We start from the raw sequence: 22,922 nt of genomic DNA on the forward strand, positions 1-22,922 counted from the left end.
TACAGTTAAAAACTTTGTTTTGCACTCTGTCCAAACAATTCAGATATCCATAGATACAAGCAGTTCAAACTAAAGTACAATTGATAGAGCAAAGAGGAAGGTACAGAGTGCAGGATATGGTTTTTAACAATGTCCTGATAATTTGGATGTTGAATAGATTAAAATAATTAACATCTTTATAATTTGATTTTACGTTTGGAGATTTTTGTAAATTAAAACATCTCCAAAAGATCACTTGGTTGAATAGTCAGTAATACACAGATACAGGCTGACAGGTAGCAGCAAACTTTCAAACCAGAAAGTGCCTAGGCAGAGAGGACCCCAACAAGAGGGAGTCTAACCACATATTCTTGAAATTCAAGGGCATGATTTTGCTGACACCCCCACCATCAAACTCCGAGGTGATATCCTTCATCCAAACCTTATCTGAACCAGCCACATGAATACTGTGTGTTGGAAGGATCTGCAGATGCTTGTTTAAACCGAAGATAGACAAAAAAAGCTGGAGTAATTCAGCTGGTCGGACAGCATCTCTGGAGAAAAGGAAGAGGTGATGTTTTGGGTCGAGACCCTTCTTCAGACTGCATCAGTCTGGGAACCCTTAAGATGACTTGCCTCCTGATTCTCCACAGCATTATGTGAGGAAGGTTTTGGGAAACTCCCCACTTGCCTGCATAAGTGAACAACATTTAAGCCTGAAGCAATCTGTTTAGTGACAACCTAATCGCCATCCTGAACTATCCCGCCCACCCGTTGCCAGTACACTGGTTGTATTGTGTGTTATCTTCAAACTCTCTTGCATTTACTTGCCAGTATATGAAAATGGCACTTCTAAAACTTGTGTCCACCAGGACAAAGGCACCAGGCGCTTCGGACCATTTGTGAAATAACAGTGTCCTGACGGAAAAATATCACAGTTTTTTCATCACCACTGGGTCTAGAGATCTTGGATCTTTGTCTAAAGCAGCCCCTTGGGAATTCCTTCACCAGGAAAGATGTCCAACTTCCCAAGGGCAGCTCGGGTTGGGCAGACTATGCTGGCATTGCTAGTGACCTCCATGTCCCATTTTAAAAAATAAATAAAATCACATTGAATGGCGGAGTACAGATCGAAGTGCCAAATGGCCTACTCCTGCACCTATTGTCTAAAATGTTTTCTTCCCCAAAAAATCTGGGATTGTTTTCAAATTTTACATTGCCCTATAACTTAATTTAGTCTCATTAACCAAGGTCACATAAATAACGTGTTGTTATTTCCCCCTTCTGTGTTATCCCTGGATTGGTATGGATTTTGTCTTCTCTTCCCTCTCTTCATTGTGGGATCTCAACATGGCAGATAAGTGATGGGTTGCTTTACATTCTGTTCAGATTCCCAATGAACAAATAAAGGTTGGATTCTTGTATGTGTTGTTGATGAGGAGTAATTGCTGGGGATCGAGGAGCTGTTGAATGGAGCTTGTTGTGCTGGCTGATCAGTGCAAATAAAGTTCCACGGAAGGCTTGTCATGTTACTGCCATCTAGTGACTGCGACTGGGATTTCTCCATGGGAACACATTGTTTATTGTTACTCCAACAAGGACCGAACCTGTTTGTATTCTCCACTGTTGTTGCTATTGCTACTCAGTGTCTATTACCAGAGGATCTTCAGAGGGATTGAGGCTTGTGTTCTTGGCATTTCCATTTGCGCCTAAACTAAAAGAAGCACAAAAGTTCAGCGTTGGAATCATTAGACAGTTTTAATATGATATTAAAAAATATATATATTTCTACTCTGCTCAAATAATTTGAATTCTTGACCCGAAAAGTCACCCATTCTTTCTCTCCAGAGATGCTGCCCCTCCCGCTGAGTTACTCCAGCTTTCTGTGTCTATCCTCGGTTTAAACCAGCATCTGCAGTTCCTTCCTACACAGAAATATTTAATTGTTTGATATGTTACCTAAGACTTCTTGAGTATGGAAATTATTTTGCATTTTATACATTTATTTGTGCTGTGTTATGTTTCCATGTTCAAATCCCCCTTCAGAGACTTGAGCTCAGCAGTCCAGCAGCAGTGAGCGAGTGCTGCAGTGTTGCGGGTGCCTTCTTCTGCATATGATGTTGATCTGAGGGGCTCATCTACTCTCTAAAGTGTTAATGAAAGATTCCTGTTTCCATGAGAAGCAGAGTGTTGTCCACTGTTTATCCTGAATCAGTCTTCCTACAAGGATTCAATTATGAGAGCTTACTGTGTGAAATTGGCAACAATATCACCCATAGCACAATTGAAACTGCCCTGCAAAAGCCCTTAATTATTTCTGAAATACTTTGGGACTTTCTGAAAGGGATGTGCAGGCACTACTTAAACGCAAGTCATTCACTTTCTTTGACTATGTTGGAAGGTGCTACCTGTGGAATAAACAGGCACGTTGTGTAATGACCACAATGTTGAACAGTTCTTGTCAGAAGTAGAGAACATTGGCAGCAAAAGTACTGGGGACAGATGAGAATTGTTCCGGTAGGGAGCTGGCACAGACCTGATGGGCCAAATGGTGGCATTGTGTGTTACCAATTCTGTGACTGTGATTGTGCTGCCAATACGAGGTTGCCATGCAAGCCTGCGCACATTTCATCCTGCCGAGTTGAGCTAAATTACCATTTACTTGTTTCTCAGCGTCATTTGCGTAAAATGTGTAGACCAGGACGCAGGTGCCATCCAATCTTTTAATGTGTCCTTATGACCTTTGTTAGATGCCTCATTGAAAGATGCTACCTGTGACAATGTAGCACCCATTCCGTTTTGCACAGAGATCTTGTGCGATTTTACACATTTTCACTGGCATTATAAAAAAATCTTACTCGTCATATTTAATAATAATAATAATAATAATATCTTTTATTGTCATTGCACATAAGCGCAACGAGATTTGGTATGCAGCTTCCAACCGATATCATAACATAAATAACTAATAACATTTGGATTTAGATACCCCGAGAACATGGATTGTAAAAAGAACAGTAAAACAGTCAAAACAGTTCAACAGACTAAATGTTGGCATATTTAAATGTTGGCATATATTTATGTCATCATAGTCATCAAAATAAATGAAGGTAAAATAATCTACTTTTAATCCATAAAAATGGCACAATTTTCATAGAACATAGAATGAGAGAGGAGGTGGTATAATTGCACGTTCGGTAGTAACCTGCTGATTCTGTCTGGCTTGTTTCGGGGCAGATACGGCACATGCGGGAGGAGTTGAAGGAGCATCACCATCAACAAGATGAAGCACTTCTGAAGAACCAGCAGCTGAAGCAGAGCATCAATGAGCTGGAGCACGACCTAGAAAGCAAAAAGCATTGTGTGGATGATCGAGTGCGGCAGGTCAAGCAAATAGAGGTGAACACAGGCTTGTCAACGAGTTTACTTTATCTTAACATTTTGCCTTAACTTCCAGATCTGGGAAAAGCTGAAAATATCACAGGATCACACCTGATCATGGGGATACTTTTAATCTAAACCACACAACCAAGGGTTTCATTGACCTTTCAAATAAAGAAATTGACCTTTCAAATAAATCTTAAAGGGGTGGTGACTCAATATTTTTGGATTGTTTTTTTAACTTTTCCCCCTTCTCTTTACTTTTCCTTCTTTTGATGACAACTCAAGAGGCCATTTAACCCATCTGGTGCAATGTTGCCCCATCTGTTGATAGAAGGATAAAGCATGTACAAGTATTGACATTGAAATCCTGAAATACTGATGATCAAACCTTCTAAAAATGTATCAAAAATGAAACATTAGTTAGGAATGTTAATATAATGTAGGATGTTATTGGAATAAAATCATTACTTTTTCAGTAGAATGTTATGTGAAAGGATTTTGGTAACACCTTTTGCATATTTTTGGAAAGTAAATGCACTCCAGTGCATTATTTGTTTAATTTGTTGCAAATACTTTTAAATCTACTGGATTTGAACACAAGTGGAAGTGGCTGAGAGCTTCAAGTGCCTTGGCATCAATATTACCAATGCTTTGTTGTGGACCAACCACATTAATGTGACAGACACGTAGGCACACTAACACCTCTACTTCATGAGGAGACTGAGGAAATGTGGCATGTCCCCAATGACTCTTACAAACTTTTACTGATGTACCATGGAGAGCATATTGTCGGGTTGATCACAGCTTGGTTTGGGATCCGCTCTGCCCAAGACCGCAGGAAATTGCTGAGAGGAGTAGATGTGGCCTAGTCCATCACATAGACCATTGACTCCATCTACACTTCATGTTGCTTTGGGAAAGTGATCAACATATTCAAAGATTTGTCCCACCCTGGTCATTCCTCCTCCTCCCTAGTCCTGTCCAGCAGTATTCACCTCTACCCCATTGTGGACATGGGACTTTTCAAAGCTACTGCAAACTCTATTCTGCACTCTGTATCCTCCCCTTTGCTCCATCTATGGTAAGTTTAGGTTTATTATTATCACATACTGAGGTACAGTGAAAAGCTTTGTTTTGCATGCTAGCCAAACAGATCAGATAATACTATATATAAATAACATCACTTTAAATTCAAATACAATACTTAGAGCAAAGGGCAAAGAAATGTACCTTGTAGCATACCAGTTGTATAGACAAAATCCAATGTCCACAATGGGGTAGAGGCGAAATGGACTGTACCCTAGCTTATGTAAGGACCGTTCAGAAGCCTGATAACAGAGGGGAACAAGCTGTTCCTGAGTCTGGAGGTGTATGCTTTCAGGCTTCTGTATCTTCTGCCAGTCAGGAGCAGGGAGAAGGAATGACCTGGGTGGGACAGGTCTCTTATTATGCTGACTGCATTTTCCGAGGCAGCGTGAAATGTAGATGGAGGCAATAGTGGGAAGTCGGGTCTTTATGATGGACTAGCCTACTTTTACAACTCTCTGCAATTTCTTGCAGTCTGAGGCAAATTTGTTCACAAACCAAGCTGTGATGCAACCTGACACATGTGTTCTATGGTGCATCTTGTACTTGATTTTGACGATTACATTTATATATATATATATGGTATTAACTGATCTGATGGATAGCATGCAAAGCAAAACTTTTCACTGTCTCTCAGTACATGTGACAACAATAAACCTAAACCTAAGAACCAATATTGAAACAAAATGCATCACTTGTCCGAGGCTGCTTTATGGGAAAAGTGGTTGCTATTTCCATGTTTCATTCCACTTCTACCTGATTTATGTTTACAGGATAAACTGACAGATTTGGAGATGGAATTGGATGAGGAGAGAAATAATTCAGACCTTCTGACAGAGCGCATGAATAGAGACCGAGAGCAGGTAACTAAGCCAGTCGGAGTGACGAGATAATAGATTGAACATGTTGCAATTGATTAGCCATGGAAATGGCTGTCTTGTCTATGGTATAAGAATCTGTCTCATAAAGCTGCCACTACAAGGGCAAACAATATAAATAAGTTGACAAAGTAACTGATAAAATTCCAGGCATTAATATCGTCTAAGTCAGTATTGATTTTCCTCCCCCTGTGAACAACACGGAACAACCAGCCGTTGTATTATTCAGTTGCATTATGTTTGGAATAATGTGTTGATGTGACCATAAAAATACATTGGTTGGGTTGACTGATATGTTCCACACCAGGCGATGACAATGGGTGAGTTGTTCGATAAATATTTCTTGTCTAACGTGCTGTAAAGTTGCAGATCTGCAGCCGATTGCCTCACTCGTAAATATACCCGTCAACACATGCCATGTCTGATGATAAGTTTGCTTATTGATTTTGTGAACTGCCACAAGATTCATTAGCTCTATTCCCCTCCAAAAAAACGTTTGGAAAAAATTGAAAGGTGTCCATTAAAACATTCCTGTGAGTCCAGAGGTTTCTTGGCCATTCAGTTGGATCGTCTTGACCCATACCCTAATGCCCCTGTCCCACTTAGGAAACCTGAACGGAAACCTCTGGAGACTTTGCGCCCCACCCAAGGTTTCCGTGCGGTTCCCGGAGGTTGCAGGCGGTTGCCGGAGGTTGCAGGTAGTGGAAGCAGGTAGGGAGACTGACAAAAACCTCCGGGAACCGCACGGAAACCTTGCGCGGGGCGCAAAGTCTGCAGAGATTTCCGTTCAGGTTTCCTAAGTGGGACAGGGGCATAAGACCAGCTTCCTGCCTTGCTCCACAGCCCTCAGTAGCAGAGTGGCAGCTTTAAGTCACGTTATTATGCTGCAATATGAGAAGATAAAAGGTGCTCTATTCTCAGCTTGCTCATTGTGTGTGATACCATTGTGGCACGCAGCATAATTGGGGGGGGGGGGGGCGGGGGGGGGGGGCGGGGGCGGGGGCGCAGTACAGGTCGCAGTGACCTTGAACTTTGCTTATATTGGCAGCAAGGTAAAATAGTTTGAACTGCAGAGTGAAATTGCTCAGATTTGGATTCAATAGCCATTGAATGACATGTTGAATCATATATCACTTTCGCCTTTACCAAGCTAACTTGGTTTGAGTTTTAAGCCCTTCGATAATAATAGGTTATATGTGTGCTTAAATAAAGATGGTGCAACCAGTATGAATGGCAAAGGCAATAATTGTCATTAACACCGTATCGGTTTCAGTTTGGACAGGCTACCAGTGATGTAACATAGTTAAGCAGGGAACACTCAGCTCTGTTACTGATCACCAGCGATCTCCATTTTCACCAAATACTCTTGTGTGTAAGGTTTCAACACACTAGGTCTTACAGCCAAAAGTTCTAACCATATCCACCCATCTAATCTGTTTTAAGACTGAGTCAATGCTTAGCCCACAACATTAAAGGATTATTGTTCCCGCATAATATTGTTTTGAAATATTATATTTCAAAGGGAAAACAATTTCTTCATTCGAATGGAATGATCAAGCAGGCCGGGACGTTTAATATATCTAAACAGTGAAGCCAGCATCTCTCCAGCTGATTTCATGCCTCATTTAAGAGCTGCTTATTTCCCTTGATTAGTTGCCAAATCATAGACTAAACCATTCACGAGCTACAGAATTTTACATAGTGTTTCTGTCATTTGATCTTCTGGCATGTAATTAAAAGAGTCCTTTTAACCTCCAGCACAAATAGGTTTTGAATCGGGGGATTATGGAAAAGGGTTTTATTCCTCCTGACTTTGCATGTTGAGAGATTTGAACTTCTTGCTCGATAAAAATAATCCCTTTAAAATTGGATTGTACTTAATTTCCATTAGTTCGTAAAATGAAGATTATGTTGCATCTTGGCTTGTGTAGAGATTCTTATTTGACTTGCCTACTTGTGTGTTTTGTCCTGATATGTACATCTGTTCAAAGCAACTACTTGTTCATTTTTGATATTCATAATCTGGTTGCATAGTGAATAATATAATTAGACGGTTCAACATTTCCTTGTTATGTCAATGTTTATTGCTTTTTAATGCACCGAGTGGGTGTGCATGATTTATTTTTGACTGGAAAACATCTCGGTAAATTGTTTGAAAATGGAAGTTTTGCCCTCATTGGAAAGTAGAAGCTGAGTTCAAGGGGCCAGGTTGGCAATGTGTTTTGATATGCAAATGTGTTAATGATAGGGTTTGCTAATGAAAGGGTTTGATGTTCCACTAGTACTCACTTAGCGATTTTTACCTTCAGCATATTACCCAGCAATCAGAACATGTTAGAAACTATATTAATACAATGCATGGAATTTATCAGGGATGGTATGACATTACAAATGTCATACCTCTTTAGGCCAAAGAGCTTTATGTACCACACAAGCTTCATCTCACTTTTCAGAAATGCACCAATGCATGTGATAGCAAAACTTGCATTCTGCATTGTCAAAGATATAAGCTTATAAATGAGTTGTTAATTAGACCCCTACATACAGATTTACTGATGTATATGTAAATCAACCCATCGCATTATTCAGTGAATAGTGTCGTTTTCCACCAAAATCAGATTAAAAGTTGTCATTATGATTTCACTGTTTGTGGCATTCTTCGTTGCACACATGATAACAGCTATTATACGGCAAATGGAATTAGTTGGCTAAACACATTCGGGCCACTGAGGTTCAAAAAATATGTTTTGTAAATGCATAGTTTTTCTTATTTTGGATCATAGATTTGTTTCTGTAAGCAGCTTTATCTGTTTTATAAATAACTTTATTAGAGAATAAATGTGTTTGACAGTTCGGTGTGTTAATGTTTAAGAAGGAACTGCAGATGCTGGAAAATCGAAGGTGGACAAAAATGCTGGAGAAACTCAGCGGGTGAGGCAACATCTGTGGAGCGAAGGAAATAGGCGACCTTTCGGGTCGAAACCCTTCTTCAGACTGAAGAATGAGCTCAGTCTGAAGAAGGGTTTCGACCTGAAACGTTGCCTATTTCCTTTGCTCCACAGATGCTGCCTCACCCGCTGAGTTTCTCCAGCATTTTTGTCTATCTTTGGTGTGTTAATGTAGTGTTTTGTGTAACTGACAGCGACCATCACTAAAATGATGGGAGTTGAACATATTCAGCTGAATCTTGCACATCTAGACATCTAGAATCTTGGACATCCTCTTGGACTCGAGCTCATGGCCATGACATGAGAACCATGAGATAGGACACGGGCTCAGGCTTAGCATCTTTGCTGGAGCTTGTCAAAGTAAATATGGTGACCCTCAGTCAGAACTCATCCCAAGCTCCGTCTGTTTAAGAAAGACTTCCATTTATCCAGCACATTTCACAGCCGTCACAGTTTTTTGTAACCAACGGCTTTCCTGTTGTCTGATCACTTTTGTAAGGAACATGGCAGATTAATTGCATAGCAGAGTCCCACAAAAGGAGTCCAGGGTTCTGGTGGTATTGACACAAACTATAGGAATTTGCCCTTGTCACCCTGTGAAGAGGCAGAGACTTTGGGACTTTTGCGCAAGACTGGTACATCTTCTATAGAGATCCCATACATCCTCATAGGCATCCATCTCCAATGATGTTAATGAAAATCACTTGTGCTGATTTGAATTTAGGGTAATCCTCTATGACATAAGCTGAAAATGTTTTCTGAAGTCTCACTAGATCTTCATGGACAGCTTTCATTAAGGTCAACAGCTAGTGCCACTGATGGGGAATTTTTGAGTGATCTATTCAACGTGGATATTACCTAGTGCAAGAGTAGTGTAAGCAGGTAAACTGTGTCGCATTACGTAACGTAATGAGACAGTAAGAAAAGCCACTTGGTTGGCAACAAACACTACACCAGAATGTTGGGTTGACAGAGCCATTATCAGTTGTGAGTATGAAGTATGTACTTTAGAGATAGAGTGTGGAAATAGGCCCTTTGGCCCACTGAGTCCGCACCGACTTGTGATCATCCCGTATACTAGCACTCGGGACAATTTACAATTTTACCAAAGCCAATTAACCTCCAAACCTACAGGCATACATCTCTGGAGTGTGGAAGGAAACTGGAGAAAACCCACGCGGTCACAGGGAGAATGTTACAAACTCCATAGAGACAGCATCCAGAGTCAGGATGGAAAATAGGTCTCTGGCGCTGTAAGACAGAAACTCTACCGCTGCGCCACTGTGCTGCCCCTCGACTTTGTCAATGTGACTATTATTCCTGTATGTGTCCTGAGGGTTAGTATAGGAGGCAGAGAAGAAGAAAGCGCAGTGCTGACAGTACAGTATCAACAACAGAACCTTCCTGCTGGTTGGGAAAATGTACAGTGTACAGGTACACGATAAAGGAAATAACGCTTAGTGCAAGATAAAGCCAGTAAAGTCTGATCAAATTGGGCTTTTGGGTAAATTGGGCTTTATGCCACAGTCTTCAGATGGGAATAATCAACAAATGTTCCAGCATTTGAATAGTTTAGTTACTTCAGCTGTTGTGTGGGTGCTGGATAAAGTAAGATTCTGTTGTGATAACCTTGAACTCCCACCAATTGCCAAATTGGTTTTGAAGCTTTGAACAGTCAGGGTTCAGGCATTGAAGAGTTGCCGATGCTTGGGTTTGCTCCAAAAACACTTGGATTTATTTATAAGTTGTCCAACCAAAAGTTGAAGTTGCAAATAAGTATGCTTTGAAGATCTTTGCATTTGTGAAATTACAGTTTGCAAGATAAATAGAGTGAAGGATAAACTGAATCATTTTGAGAGCTGCAAAATTGTAATCCACAATCCCTGGCACACAGTTGCTGGTAAATTGATGACCTCTATGTTGGAAAGGATCAAGTTCCCTAGTTTTTTTTGACCCAATATAATCATGATGCTTTTTTAATTGGTGAGACTGATAAAATGGATAAAAGTATGATCAAAAGAATATTATTGGTACAAGAGTTAACAAAGTATACAGATGCACAAAATATACGCTACCTTGTTGACTTGGAAGCCGCTCACCATTCCATTGTCACAGGAGCTAAATCTCGGAGTTCCGAGCCTGGTAGCAGAGAGGGAGCACCCTAACTGCACAGTCTGTGGCTGTTCAAGATGATTCCCCACTACAGCTGATAAATACTAGCCTTGGTAACAACTCCCACCTCTCAGAAATGAAAAGAGACAAACGGATTAGCACTGAATGGTTTAATGCTAAATCCATAGACCTGTCAAGAACACATCAAGATTAATATCATAGAAAAAAATATATTGATAAAATGTTCTTTCATTTCTGTGATTCAGTTTGAAGTGCTTCAGTGAATTACTACTGAAGAGTGTTTGCTGTTATTTTGGAGGCAGAATCAGGACTCAAGCTGCACATGAGGTCACAAAAACACTAAAATGCTCCGCTTGACATTAAATGATGATCTAGAATGCATGACAGATGTTTTTTTCTGGTTTCCTGACTCCATGCCATTTTGTTAAGTAGGATTTATTTCCTTTTAAAGTTTGCCCAAGTGATGTTTTCAGCCAGATGTGTCTGAGGCTCATATCTAGTGAAGCAAAGCTTGTCTTCGAAAAATGCTTTTGGTGAGGATGAAGTCACCGGTGAGTGTGGTTATTCAGTCCAATTCACAGCACAGTAGTCCCATTGCCAATAAAATGGTGTCATTTTCATTTTAAGTCACGGATGCTGAGAAAGTCTCCCTCAGCAAGGCTCCAAACTTTGCACCACAGCTCCTGCTGCTCTTTCTCCAATTCATAGCATTCCCCTGCTGTGTTGTTACCTTCCCCTTCCCACCATATTCGGTCTCCTCCCCTCCCCCCCAAACAGCATCTTGTAACCAACGCAGTGTTGCGCAGTGCAAGAGAGATCCTCCACTGCCCTCCTGTGTTCTTGTTGCTGTGTGGAGGCAGGGGTGTTACCACAGCAATGGTAGAACATAGAAACATAGAAAATAGGTGCAGGAGTAGGCCATTCGGCCCTTCGAGCCTGCACCGCCATTCAATATGATCATGGCTGATCATCCAACTCAGTATCCTGTACCTGCCTTCTCTCCATACCCCCTGACCCCTTTAGCCACAAGGGCCACACCTAACTCCCTCTTAAATATAGCCGATGAACTGGCCTCAACTACTTTCTGTGGCAGAGAATTCCACAGACTCACCACTCTGTGTGTGAAAAAAAATGTTCTCATCTCGGACCTAAAAGACTTCCCCCTTATCCTTAAACTGTGACTCCTTGTTCTGGACTTTCCCAACATTGGGAACAACCTTCCTGCATCTAGCCTGTCCAACCCCTGAAGAATTTTGTAAGTTTCTATAAGATCCCCCCTCAATCTTCTAAATTCTAGCGAGTACAAGCCGAGTCTATCCAGTCTTTCTTCATATGAAAGTCCTGACATCCCAGGAATCAGATCAGAACAGAGGGAAGACGAGTGTGTCCTGCTCCTGCCCACTGCTGGGTCCCAGCTGGTAACAGTGCACCTGCCACACAGACACCAGGTGTTGGAGGCAGCTCAGTGCGAGGGTGGAAATGAAGCCCCATTCATCTGGAGACGAAACAAACCAGGCAAAGCTAATAATGTTTCAACTTGTTCCGTTGTGATGGTTTGGGTCCCTGCAGCATTTATTGGCACTGATTATATGGAGTCAGAGCAGAATAAATACAGTAAACTCAGAGGAGAGCTAATCACTTTATGCAAGAAAGGAAGTAAATTCTGGCATTCAAGTCTTAACAGTTGACCTGACCTTCAAGTGTGGAATGCATTCTGTTCTTGCTCCATGAAGTGGTTCCAATCCACGCTGCCTAATGCTTTAATCTGTAGTTTGTTTTCTTGATATTTTGAATTTAAAAGAATAAGTGCGTACACTTGGCATGTAGTTTTTATCAAATGTTTCAATTTTGGATAAATGTGCCCCTTGGTTGCCTGGGTTGTTGACAAAAATACAAGGTGCCGGAGAGACAGAGCAGGTCTGGCACCATCTCTGGATGACATGATAGCTGCCAATTCAGGTCAGGACCCCCCTACTCCCAAATGAAGGATTATGACCCTACACGTTGCCTATCCATGTCCCTTAGAGATGTTGCCTGACCTGCTGAGTTACTCCAGCTACTTGCGTTTGTTTTTGTAAACCACCATCTACCATTCCTTGTGTCTTGGATTGCTGAATTGTTAATAATTGATTATTATTCAGGTGTAGCGTGTTGATTCTGGTGTAGCATGATGTGATTTGAGTACTAAATATTTACCTCAGTGGTACGAATGATTTATGTTTAAAGCTGTACTCTAACATGAAATGGCTTACGATGGAAGCTCTTTTAAGGTTGTAATTGAGCTGGACTGCTGAGAAATTCAATGATATCATAGCTCCACCGTTGCACAGCTGCAAATTAATTTTGGATGAGACACGATTGTGAAATTTTCCACTTGCTTTGTGTTGCTCTGGAAATTTAACCAGTGGTCAGTCAGTCACCCTCGCAACGCTGGTGACAGGAGGGTATCATTCCACACACATCTCCCTCTGGTGCTTTGCTGAGGAGAGTAGACCATGCTGCCTGGGATTTGCCTGTTAGTGGGCACTCTGTGGACCATGTCATGCAGGCAAGGTCATCCATGGTCATATCTCCACTACACCATCCTCTCTCCTCCCCCTGGCCTCTCACCCCATCCCTGGACTGCACTGCACCACGCTTCCCAAACTCTCCCCTCTTACCATTCCTCCCTGGCTGGTTTCCCAGCCACCTTGTGTAGGTTTGGGCACTGTTTTTGCCCTTTCATGTCTCAGCTTTGAGGAGCTGCCTTAACATTGGGCCATTTTTAATCATTTTACAGTGTGCATCAATGAAAAAATGCATTGGTATTCTTCACATTTTGCTCCTTGGCAGCAGTAGCTCGAAGGTCACAGTCATGGGTTTAAACCTAAAGAATGTTTGGCTCATGACTTTTCAGACTGTTAAAAATATAAACTGCAATGAAATGGAGTTAATTTTTCACCTCCATGCTAGTTTAATTGGCCTTCCCACAGTGTTTGAGCGTTTTATTTTAGTTCAAATAAAATCACTTTACTACTTTTCTGATGAAATCCAGCCTGGCTTTTCAAATGAACTGCTTTGTATTGGTGTGAATCTTCATAATGCTTTAATGCTCATTTCTTGCACTCCAGGCTTCAGTGCACGTTGCATATAGTATATCCCAACTTGTTTACATTGTTGTCGTTTCTTTTGGTTTTACCTGAACACTCGAGCTGTTCTGCAACATTGAGCTTACTTTACACAGGTGTTGGTAAAGCAGTAAATGCTCAGCAGGTCGGGCAGCTTAGTACAACTATGTGTGCAGGTTTGGTCTCCTAATTTGAGGAAGGACATCCTTACTATTGTGGCAGTGCAGCGTAGGTTCACGAGGCTAATCCCTGGGATGGCGGGACTGTCATATGCAGATAGATTGGAAAGACTGGGCTTGCATTCACTGGAATTTAGAAGGATGAGAGGGTATCTTATAGAAACGTATAAAATTGTAAAAGGACCGGACAAGCTGGATGCAGGAAATATGTTCCCAATGTTGGGGGAGTCCTGAACTAGGGGCCACAGTCTAAGAATAAAGGGGAGGCCATTTAAAACTGAGATGAGAAAAAAACGTTTTCACCCAGAGAGTTGTGAATTTGTGGAATTCTCTGCCACAGAAGGCAGTAGAGGCCAATTTACTGGATTAATTTAAAAGAGAGTTAGATAGAGCTCTAGGGGCTAGCAGAATCAAGGGGTATGGGGTGAGGGCAGGCACGGGTTACTGACTGTGGATGATCAGCCTTGATCACAATGAATGGTGGTGCTGGCTCATAGGGCCAAACGGCGGCCTCCTGCACCTATTTTCTATGTTTCTATGTTGACAAACGGCAGGGAAAGTGGAAAATGACAGGCAGGTGGAGAGAACGGGGAGTGATTTGGGGGGGGGGGGAGATGGTCTTTTACCTGTGATAGGGGAAAAGACAGGTGAGTGAATAACCAAAGTGGTGGTGAATCTGGGTGGATGGACACTGGTGAACAACTATATATATTGTGATGTGGTTGAGGGTTAAAGTGGAGTCTGGTTCATCTTAATTGGTGGAGGGGAGGGGGTGTTTTTATGCCTGGAAACCACAGCACAAATGTATCTGATTCACACTCTGGACTACAAAAGGTTCTGATTACTTGCGGTACCTTTTTTGATCTATCGAAGATGATAATTCGTTCCAGACAGCAATCAGGAGGAAATTAGTTGCCATAATTCAGTAAACAATCACAATAAATCTCTTTAGAGTAGATTTTGGTTATAGTGGATCAAGGCTCCAGTAGGACCCCCCCCTCCCCTTCCCTCCACCCCCCCCCCCCCCCCCCCCCACCTCCCCTCCACCCCTACTTCCCCACTTCCGCCAGCTATCCAATGACCTGGCACCAGGTGACGTGCTACTGGTTGCGGGAGTGGAGAGAGCCAGTAGCATGAGGGAAGAGTGATCACCAGTCCTGTCTCTGGGACACTGCATGTGGGGCCGGGGGCTATGTGGCAGCTTGGCCTGCAAATTCCCACTCATCTAACCCTCCCCCAGCACCGCGTTTCTCCCCTCCCTTTACTCCCCTCATTCGGTTACAGTGGATAATCGACAATGGCGGACACCATCCTCTTCCCCCACCCAGTGGTTCATTATTACGAGGGTTTACTCTAATAATAAAATTAACTATTCCACTAAATATTACAAAGTAAAGGGTGAAATTCAACACAATGAAAAGCAATTCGGCAGTGTGTAATATTAAAGCAAGAAAACATAGCATCAACCTGCAGACAACCACTTTGATTTGAACTAAATTTGGGAGTCAAGAGTTATTTTAAATGCAGTTGAATTATAATTAAATTTTAAAAATGTGTTTGAATAAGTAGTCCAGGGTTAGAGATCCTTGGAACAATTACGGCCTGTCCACATTGTGCTTGCTTTCCAATTGGTCTGAATGTTTAACACCAGCCCCAACATTACAGTTCATTCGATTAGAGTCTTTTAGCATCCGATGTGAGCAACTCAAGGCTGTTGAAAGTGGAAACAAACATGTCTATTCTTTGAATCTTGAATAAAGTTTGAATGCAGTTTGATACGTTTCATTTGTCTTATCTGCTGATTGCAGATTTGTGAAATTCCATTTGAGCAGTTACAGTGTACTTGATCACTTTCCACAAAGCCGGAAGGTCACAAGCCAATCCCAGCGAGACAATTCTGGCAAACTCTCAAAGTGCTTACACTGGCTGCAAAAAGCCCTTTCCTGTAAACAGAACCATGCATACAAGCCATTGTCATTAATCTTCAAATGTGAAGTACAACAAAAACGGAAGTGACCCGGGAACACTGATGAGGGCAACATTGAGAGAACTCTTTTTCTACATTTATAATTCCAGGCAAGCTTTGTAAAAAGAAATTCCATTCCAGACACAAGTACAATTTTGTATCAACCTCAGGATAAATACAACTGTGTTCATTTGTACCAGATGTTAATCCCTTCTAAAATTAACTTCCTGTCCTTTCACTTCCAATATTTTAATTCATATGATGAATTTTGAATGTTTTACAAGCTGTTTCATATTATCCCTAATACTAAACAACTGTTTCTTATAGATTTTCACCCCATCATTCCCATTGTCGAAGGTCGAAGGTGGACAAAAAAGCTGGAGAAACTCAGCGGGTGAGGCAGCATCAATGGAGCGAAGGAATAGGCGACGTTTCGGGTCGAGACCCTTCTTCAGACGTCTCGCCTGCTGAGTTTCTCCAGCTTTTTTGTCCACCTTCGATTTTTCCAGCATCTGCAGTTCTTTCTTAAACAATAGTCAAGGTCGAGTTTTTCCTCTTCATTTGCATCATTGGTCTGATGGTAATAAGAACATTCTATCGTGGTGCGTTAATCCTGGAATATAGCGGAATACACAACGGTGCTGGCTCGAAGGGCTGAATGGCCTCCTCCTGCACCTATTTTCTATATTTTCTATATACAGGGTGTTCCTTTAATCAAAGAATCTCAGACAACAGGTCCATAGCCTGAAGTAGTTGCTGAAGTAATTCAAGTCTGTCTGTATACGTATAAATGCTGACAGCTGCCCAGCTTCAACCACTCTTGCAGGCAGAATGTTCCAGAAACCTCCCATTCCCTGGGTGAAGAAGGTCTCCTTTATGTCCCCTTGTATCTCTTTCCCACTGTACCCTAAATCTGGTCTCATCTATTGATGATATGGGGATAACTCTCCTAAGGTCTATCCAGCTAAGGCCCATCATTTTATATACTTCAATTATGCCTCATTACTCCAGGGAGAAAACACCTAGCTTCTTCAGACTCTCCTTGTAACTGAACGGTTTCACCCCAGTTAACATTCTGGTGAATCTTTTTCACATCCTTTCTAGCACCATCAATGCTTCCTGCACCTTGGTGACCGGATCTGCACAGCTGAGATCTGACCATGGTTTTATACACAGAGCGTAACCTTCTATTCAGTGCCCTGACTAATGTAAGCCTGTATCCCATATGCCTGACTAATGAAAGCCCATATCACACATGCCTTACTAACCATAGTAGCCACCAGTACCAGCCACCTTCAAAGGTCCAAGGTACCTCTGTTCACCAACATTCCCTACAACCTTGCCGTTCATGGTGCATGTCCCAGCCTCATTAGAGCCCCCAATATACATTGCATCACATTTGTCTGGATTACACTCCATCTCCCATTTTTCAGCCCATTTATGCAGTGCATTGATACAGACCACCTGATACAGACTACCCACTGTGCTATCAATAACTCCACCAGTCATTGTGTCATCCGCAAAAAGCAAACTGACTGAATGTCCGGGCCATTCTTACTGATCACACCATCCACATCACCTCATTCATGTATATTACAAACAGCCAGGGTCCCAGCACTGATATTTGTGGGACACATCATCATAGACATTCATTTTCAAAAGCACCCTTCTACTATTATTGTGAAGCCAATTTTGAATTCAGTTTGGTAACTTGCTCAGGATCACATGGCCCCTAACCTTTCAACCAGTCTCCTATGTGGGACTTTGTTAGAGGCTTTAATTAAGACCATGTAAATCAGGGACAAGGAAGTGCAGATGCTGGTTAATAAACAAAAGGGCACAAAATGCTGGAGTAACTCAGCAGGTCAGACAACATCTCTGGAGAACATGGATAGGTGACATTTTTGGTCGAGACCCTTCTGCAGACTGAAAAAATGTCTTGACGCAAAGTGTCACCTATCCCTGTTCTCCCGAGATGCTGCCTGACCAGCTGAGTCACTCCCGCACTTTGAGAGTTTCCATGTAAATTGCACCTTCTTCAATACACTCTGTTCCCTCTTCAACAAATTCACTCGATTGGTCAGACGAGTTCTTCCCTGGTCAAAGCTATCTGATTAGTCCCTGTCTTTCCGAAGCGATCATTAATCCTGTCTCTCAGAATTTATCCAGCATCTTCCTTACCACTGATGTTTGGCACACAGGTCGATAGTTATCAGTTTTTATTTCCCAAAGAAAATCCCCTGTGCTTGCTTACGTGGCTTTGGTCTGCAGCTTTGCTGTCTGAAGCAGCGTATGATTGCACTTCAGATAGAATTGAAATTCACATCACAACAACGAGTGAAGTGGTGAAGATCAATAAGGGAGAGATATGTCAAACTGAATCTCTTGCTAAAATGTAACTGAATAGAAAGTGATAAGAGACAAAAGTGCTGAATAATGAAAGTAGCATGCTTCATTAGAATGGGGTAAACAACGAGATTAAATATTAGAATTTTGACAAGTCTTGTCCAACCCCATAATAGATTATTCTAGTGACCTTCATTAAGCTCGAATGCTGTATAAAATAGTGTCATGTTTTATTTTTCTTGTCATACCTGAAAGAGCAGTTAAAGCCTTGTTCAGTTGTTTACTACATTTGGCTTTGCATTAAATGTTGTTGTGCCCTGCAGTATATTGTTTACTGTGTGTGTGTGTGTCAACTAAATGGAATCTAATAAAATTTGCTAACTTGAAGGAAATAATTTAAAAAGAAAATAAATTCCACGATAAGCAGGATGGATCAAGGGGGTTTCTTGTGTTTGTGGGATCTGTGAGGCTGGAGATTCGATTCCACTGTCGTTATTCCAGAGCTGCACCTGAGCTCAGAGATTTTACCACTTTAATGTAGCCATAAATGTTTTTGTTATTTTGTTATTTTGCTCTATTAAATTCACACACAATTTAAAGTTATGGATTATTTAAAATGTGAATATAGTGAAATAGTTTATCTTAAGAAATGCGACGCCTCCCAGCAGGTGAAGCAGACCAATTCTTAGTGATTTGGTCTCCTTTTATCGACTTTTTACAAGCATATGGTGCAATACAACCGTAGAAATCAAATGTTTCAGAATCAGGTGACGGGTAGCCAAGAACATAAAATAAGTACAGGATATATCTCTTTCAATCTCCTTTTTTTTCTACTTTGCTTCTTTCTCTTTGTCTTTCTTCTTTTCTATCTATCTCCCTCTCTCTCTCTCTTCTCCATTCTTCTGTACCTTGTTGTGTACTTCTCTCTTCTTTCGGGCTATCTTACTATTTCACGCACCAATCTCTATGATAATCTCTCTTTTTCTACTCTTTTCTTCCTTACTCCTGTTTTATTATTAAATTAAAAATAAGAAGTTGTATATGAGATGTAATATGTCAATAAGTATTAGGTACTGTGGTACCACATTATTGTACTTCTAACAAATTTAAATAAAAAAATAAAAAATAAAAAGAAAGAGACTAGTCGTGCTGCTATTTGGCCAGTGCAGCAGCTTCCCCAATATCCTTCACATTCACTGGAAGTTCAAGTGAAGCGAAGTCTGACCCCCCCCCCCCCCCCCCCCCCCCACAAACAAAAGCAAAATATTCCTGCGTTGAGGCCCTCGTGAGCAACATTGAGCAGGACAAATCCATTAGACTGTTAAATATTATTGTTCCCATTATTTACTGAGGACTTGTGTTCAAGAAGCAACTGCAGATGCTGGGGAAATCGAAGGTAGACAAAAGTGCTGGAGAAACTCAGCGGGTGCGGCAGCATCTATGGAGCGAAGGAAATAGGCAACGTTTCGGGACGAAACGTTGCCTATTTCCTTCGCTCCATAGATGCTGCCGCACCCGCTGAGTTTCTCCAGCACTTTCATTTACTGAAGACTTGCTCTCAGAGCTGGATGACTGAATCTGTCCGTTTGCTGTGAAGTTTCCCAGTTTTGTTGGCTTTCTCCAGCCACATTCTGGGGGCTCCCCTCTTCGATCCTGTGTCTGAAGTGAAATAACTTGAAGGGAGATCAGAGGAAGTCTGTACCGAACATGAGCAATGGTATTTGACATGCGAGGAATGAATCCCAATCTTCCAATCTACCTTGTTACCGTCCTAGCATTTTAAAAAATTCTTCACTTTCTCTGTCGTTGAAACACTATATTCTGCACTCTTTTTGTTTCCTATATTGCTCTACCTGTTGTACTTGTGTACGGTATAATTTGTCTGGCTAGTGCACAAAACAATGATTTTCACTCTGTCTCGGTACATGTGACAACAATCATGAACCAAAACCAATACAAGATGACCTGATTCTGTAAATATTTTGTGGTTCAGTCACAAGCTTGATAAAGATATACAATGTTTACTGCTTGTCGCTAATACATTGTTGACTGCGACATAAAATATGTGATGTCTTTGTTTTGGATGATTGCAGAGACTGTGATGAAAACGGGTACATAAAAAAGTCAAAATGTTTTGAGGAGTGCATCAGTGAATGTAAAAGTGAATTAGCTAGTAAAATGGAAAAAATGACGGAGATTGAGTGTGTGGTGCTGGCGGACCAAGGAATCAAAGGCCGAATCTGTCACCCACAAGCGCGTATGCGCGCGCACACACGCGCACACGCACAGACACGCACAGACACACACACACACACACACACACACACACACACACACACACACACACACACACACACACACACACACGTATATAGATAATCACTAACATAGTGACACATTTAAAAAACATAAAATATCAATAATCTTAATATATAAAATTAATGTTTAATTTACATCAAATAACATGAATAAGATATTTGCTTCTAATGAAACAAAAATAAAACTTTATCATGAAGAAAATTCTTGAGCAATTAAATAGTGAAATGGATTATGGTATTTTTGAGCCCTTTGCTCTACAGACTGGAATGAATTCTGAAGATGTTTCGGTGGGAGCCGTCCCTGACTATTTTTCTCTTTCTTTGACAGATTGAGCAGATGCGAAATGAGCTGTTCCAGGAGAGAGCTGCAAGGCAAGATCTGGAGTGTGACAAGGTTTCACTTGAGAGACAGGTACCTTATAGGCAGTAGATCAGACTCCATGTAGTGCAGTATTGATGTCCAATAATGCAGCCATGAATTAGTAAAACCATCAACACAAATAGTAATGCACACCACGTTTACAAAACAAAATTGGCGTCAAATGTTCTGAGGTATGAGGAAAGGTCCCGACCCGAAACGTCACCTATTCCTTTCTCCAGGTATGCTGCCTGACCCACTGAATAGCTCCAGCATTTTGTGTCTGTTTTTAAAGCTGCTGACTCTTTCAGATTGTTACATCAATGTACTTTGTCCTGAATATCATGGGTCATTGGGCCGAGTTAAAGATTCGACATCTATGGAAGCTCTTGAGCAGTTGTTCCAATTGCAATGGGTCTTTCTGTTCATGGACAACAGCTTTGTCATGAAATTGAGGTCATAATGAATAGGAGTAGAATAAGGCCATTCGGCCCATCAAGTCTACTTCGCCATTCAATCATGGCTGATCTATCTCTTCCTCCGAACCCCATTCTCCTGCCTTAACACCTGTGTTAACCTCTGACCTGTACTAATCAAGAATCTATCTCTACCTTAAAAATATCCACTGACTTGCCCTCACAGCCTTCTGTGACAAAGAATTCCACAGATTCACCACCCTTTGACTAAAGAGATTTCACCTAAAAAAACGTCCTTTAATTCTGGGGGCTATGACCTCTAGTTCTAGACTCTCCCACTAATGGAAACATCCTCTCCACATCCACTCTTTCCAAGCCTTTCTCTCTTCTGTATGTTTCAATGACGTCCCCCCTCATTCTTCTAAACTCCAGCGAGTACAGGCCCAGTGCTGACAAACGCTCATCATAGGTTAACCTACTCATTCCTGGGATCATCCTTGTAAACCTCCTCTGGACCCTCTCCAGAGCCAGCACATCTTTCCACAGATTTGGTGCCCAAAATTGCTCACAATATTCCAAATGCGGCCTTACCAGTGCCTGATAAAGCTTCACCATTACATCCCTGTTTGTGTATACAAGCCCTCTTGAAATAAATGCCAGCATTGAGTTTGCTTTCTTTTGTTTGTTTGTTTTGTTTATTTAATTATAAAGAAGGCACATCAATCTTTGTGTCTATCTTCTAGATAGCGATAAACTTGACTAAATTGTTGACTTTGATATGTCAGTCTGTGCAGAACCTATTGTATGCTGGTGCTATGCATATTCCACCTGCCTGTTAATATCATGTCCTGGTAACAACCACAAGGATAGAATATCACATGTTGGGATTGCCAATTGGTTTATTTGTCAACTGAAAGAAATGAACGCTTGCAATGTTTGGCATTATTGGACAAAGATACCTCGATAACTTACCAAACATGTGTTGGTGTGCATGCTGTTAAAATAGCTTCCAAAGAATATCCAAATGTGTTCAAATTTTGCTTAATATTGCAACAGTCCAGATACCAGTGTTATGCTAATTAGTGTTAATGTCTGATTTAAAAAAATAGAGACAAGATAAGCAACAAACTTGAAATGTGTAATTCAACAAGTGATCTGATATATTTAATTTTCATGCTGTAAATTAAGTTGAAGTGGTGAACATTAAAATATTATTCTGGCCAAACTTGAAACACAAGTTGCAAGTTAGTAATTACTAGATGAGCGAAGACAATGTATTCACAGTTCCAGAAGTGAGTGTTTGCCAACAATTTTGATTAAAATGATATTTAATCGCAGCACAAAGATCTAAGGAGCAGAATTGCACATCTGGAAGGTTCTCAGAAACAGACTAAGGAAGGGATTGTTACTCAGCTCGAAGCACGGATTCAGGAGCTGGGAGAACGTCTGGAAGATGAGGAAAGGTAGGAGGAGACTTTCCATAAAAACAGAATCAATCTGACTTTATCATCCACCTTGCAAATAAGCATGTTGCTTAATACAATAATGTGTTTCGTAAACTGATCTTGAGGATCGGATTATTTTATTTAATTCGGTGGAGAAATAGATAGATCAGCATTGGCTCCAGCAACAAATTTGCAGCAGAGATGTTGAGCATGAAAATATAGTGAATATAATAATAATAATAATAATAATAATAATAATTAATACTTTATTGATCCCCTCAGGGAAATTCAGATGTCCAGAAGCCCCCAACCAACAAACCCACAGATTCAAAACGAACGCAGACAGAAAATACATGGAATACAATGTGGACACTACCTG

General features: G+C 41.2%; 1 protein-coding gene across 3 annotated transcripts in view; it reads left to right on the forward strand.

Moving 5' to 3' along the window:
- cgnl1 (cingulin like 1) overlaps positions 1-22,922 on the forward strand; it is a 116,136-nt gene that overhangs the window by 83,213 nt on the left and 10,001 nt on the right. For all 3 annotated transcript variants that reach the window (XM_033050511.1, XM_033050512.1, XM_033050510.1), the window contains exons 13-16: positions 3,217-3,378; positions 5,223-5,312; positions 20,653-20,736; positions 22,437-22,561. In XM_033050511.1, coding sequence (XP_032906402.1) covers positions 3,217-3,378; positions 5,223-5,312; positions 20,653-20,736; positions 22,437-22,561 — 461 coding nt within the window. The remainder of the gene's footprint in view (positions 1-3,216; positions 3,379-5,222; positions 5,313-20,652; positions 20,737-22,436; positions 22,562-22,922) is intronic.

This window comes from Amblyraja radiata, chromosome 34, assembly GCF_010909765.2.
Source record: "Amblyraja radiata isolate CabotCenter1 chromosome 34, sAmbRad1.1.pri, whole genome shotgun sequence".
Lineage (NCBI taxonomy): Eukaryota > Metazoa > Chordata > Chondrichthyes > Rajiformes > Rajidae > Amblyraja > Amblyraja radiata.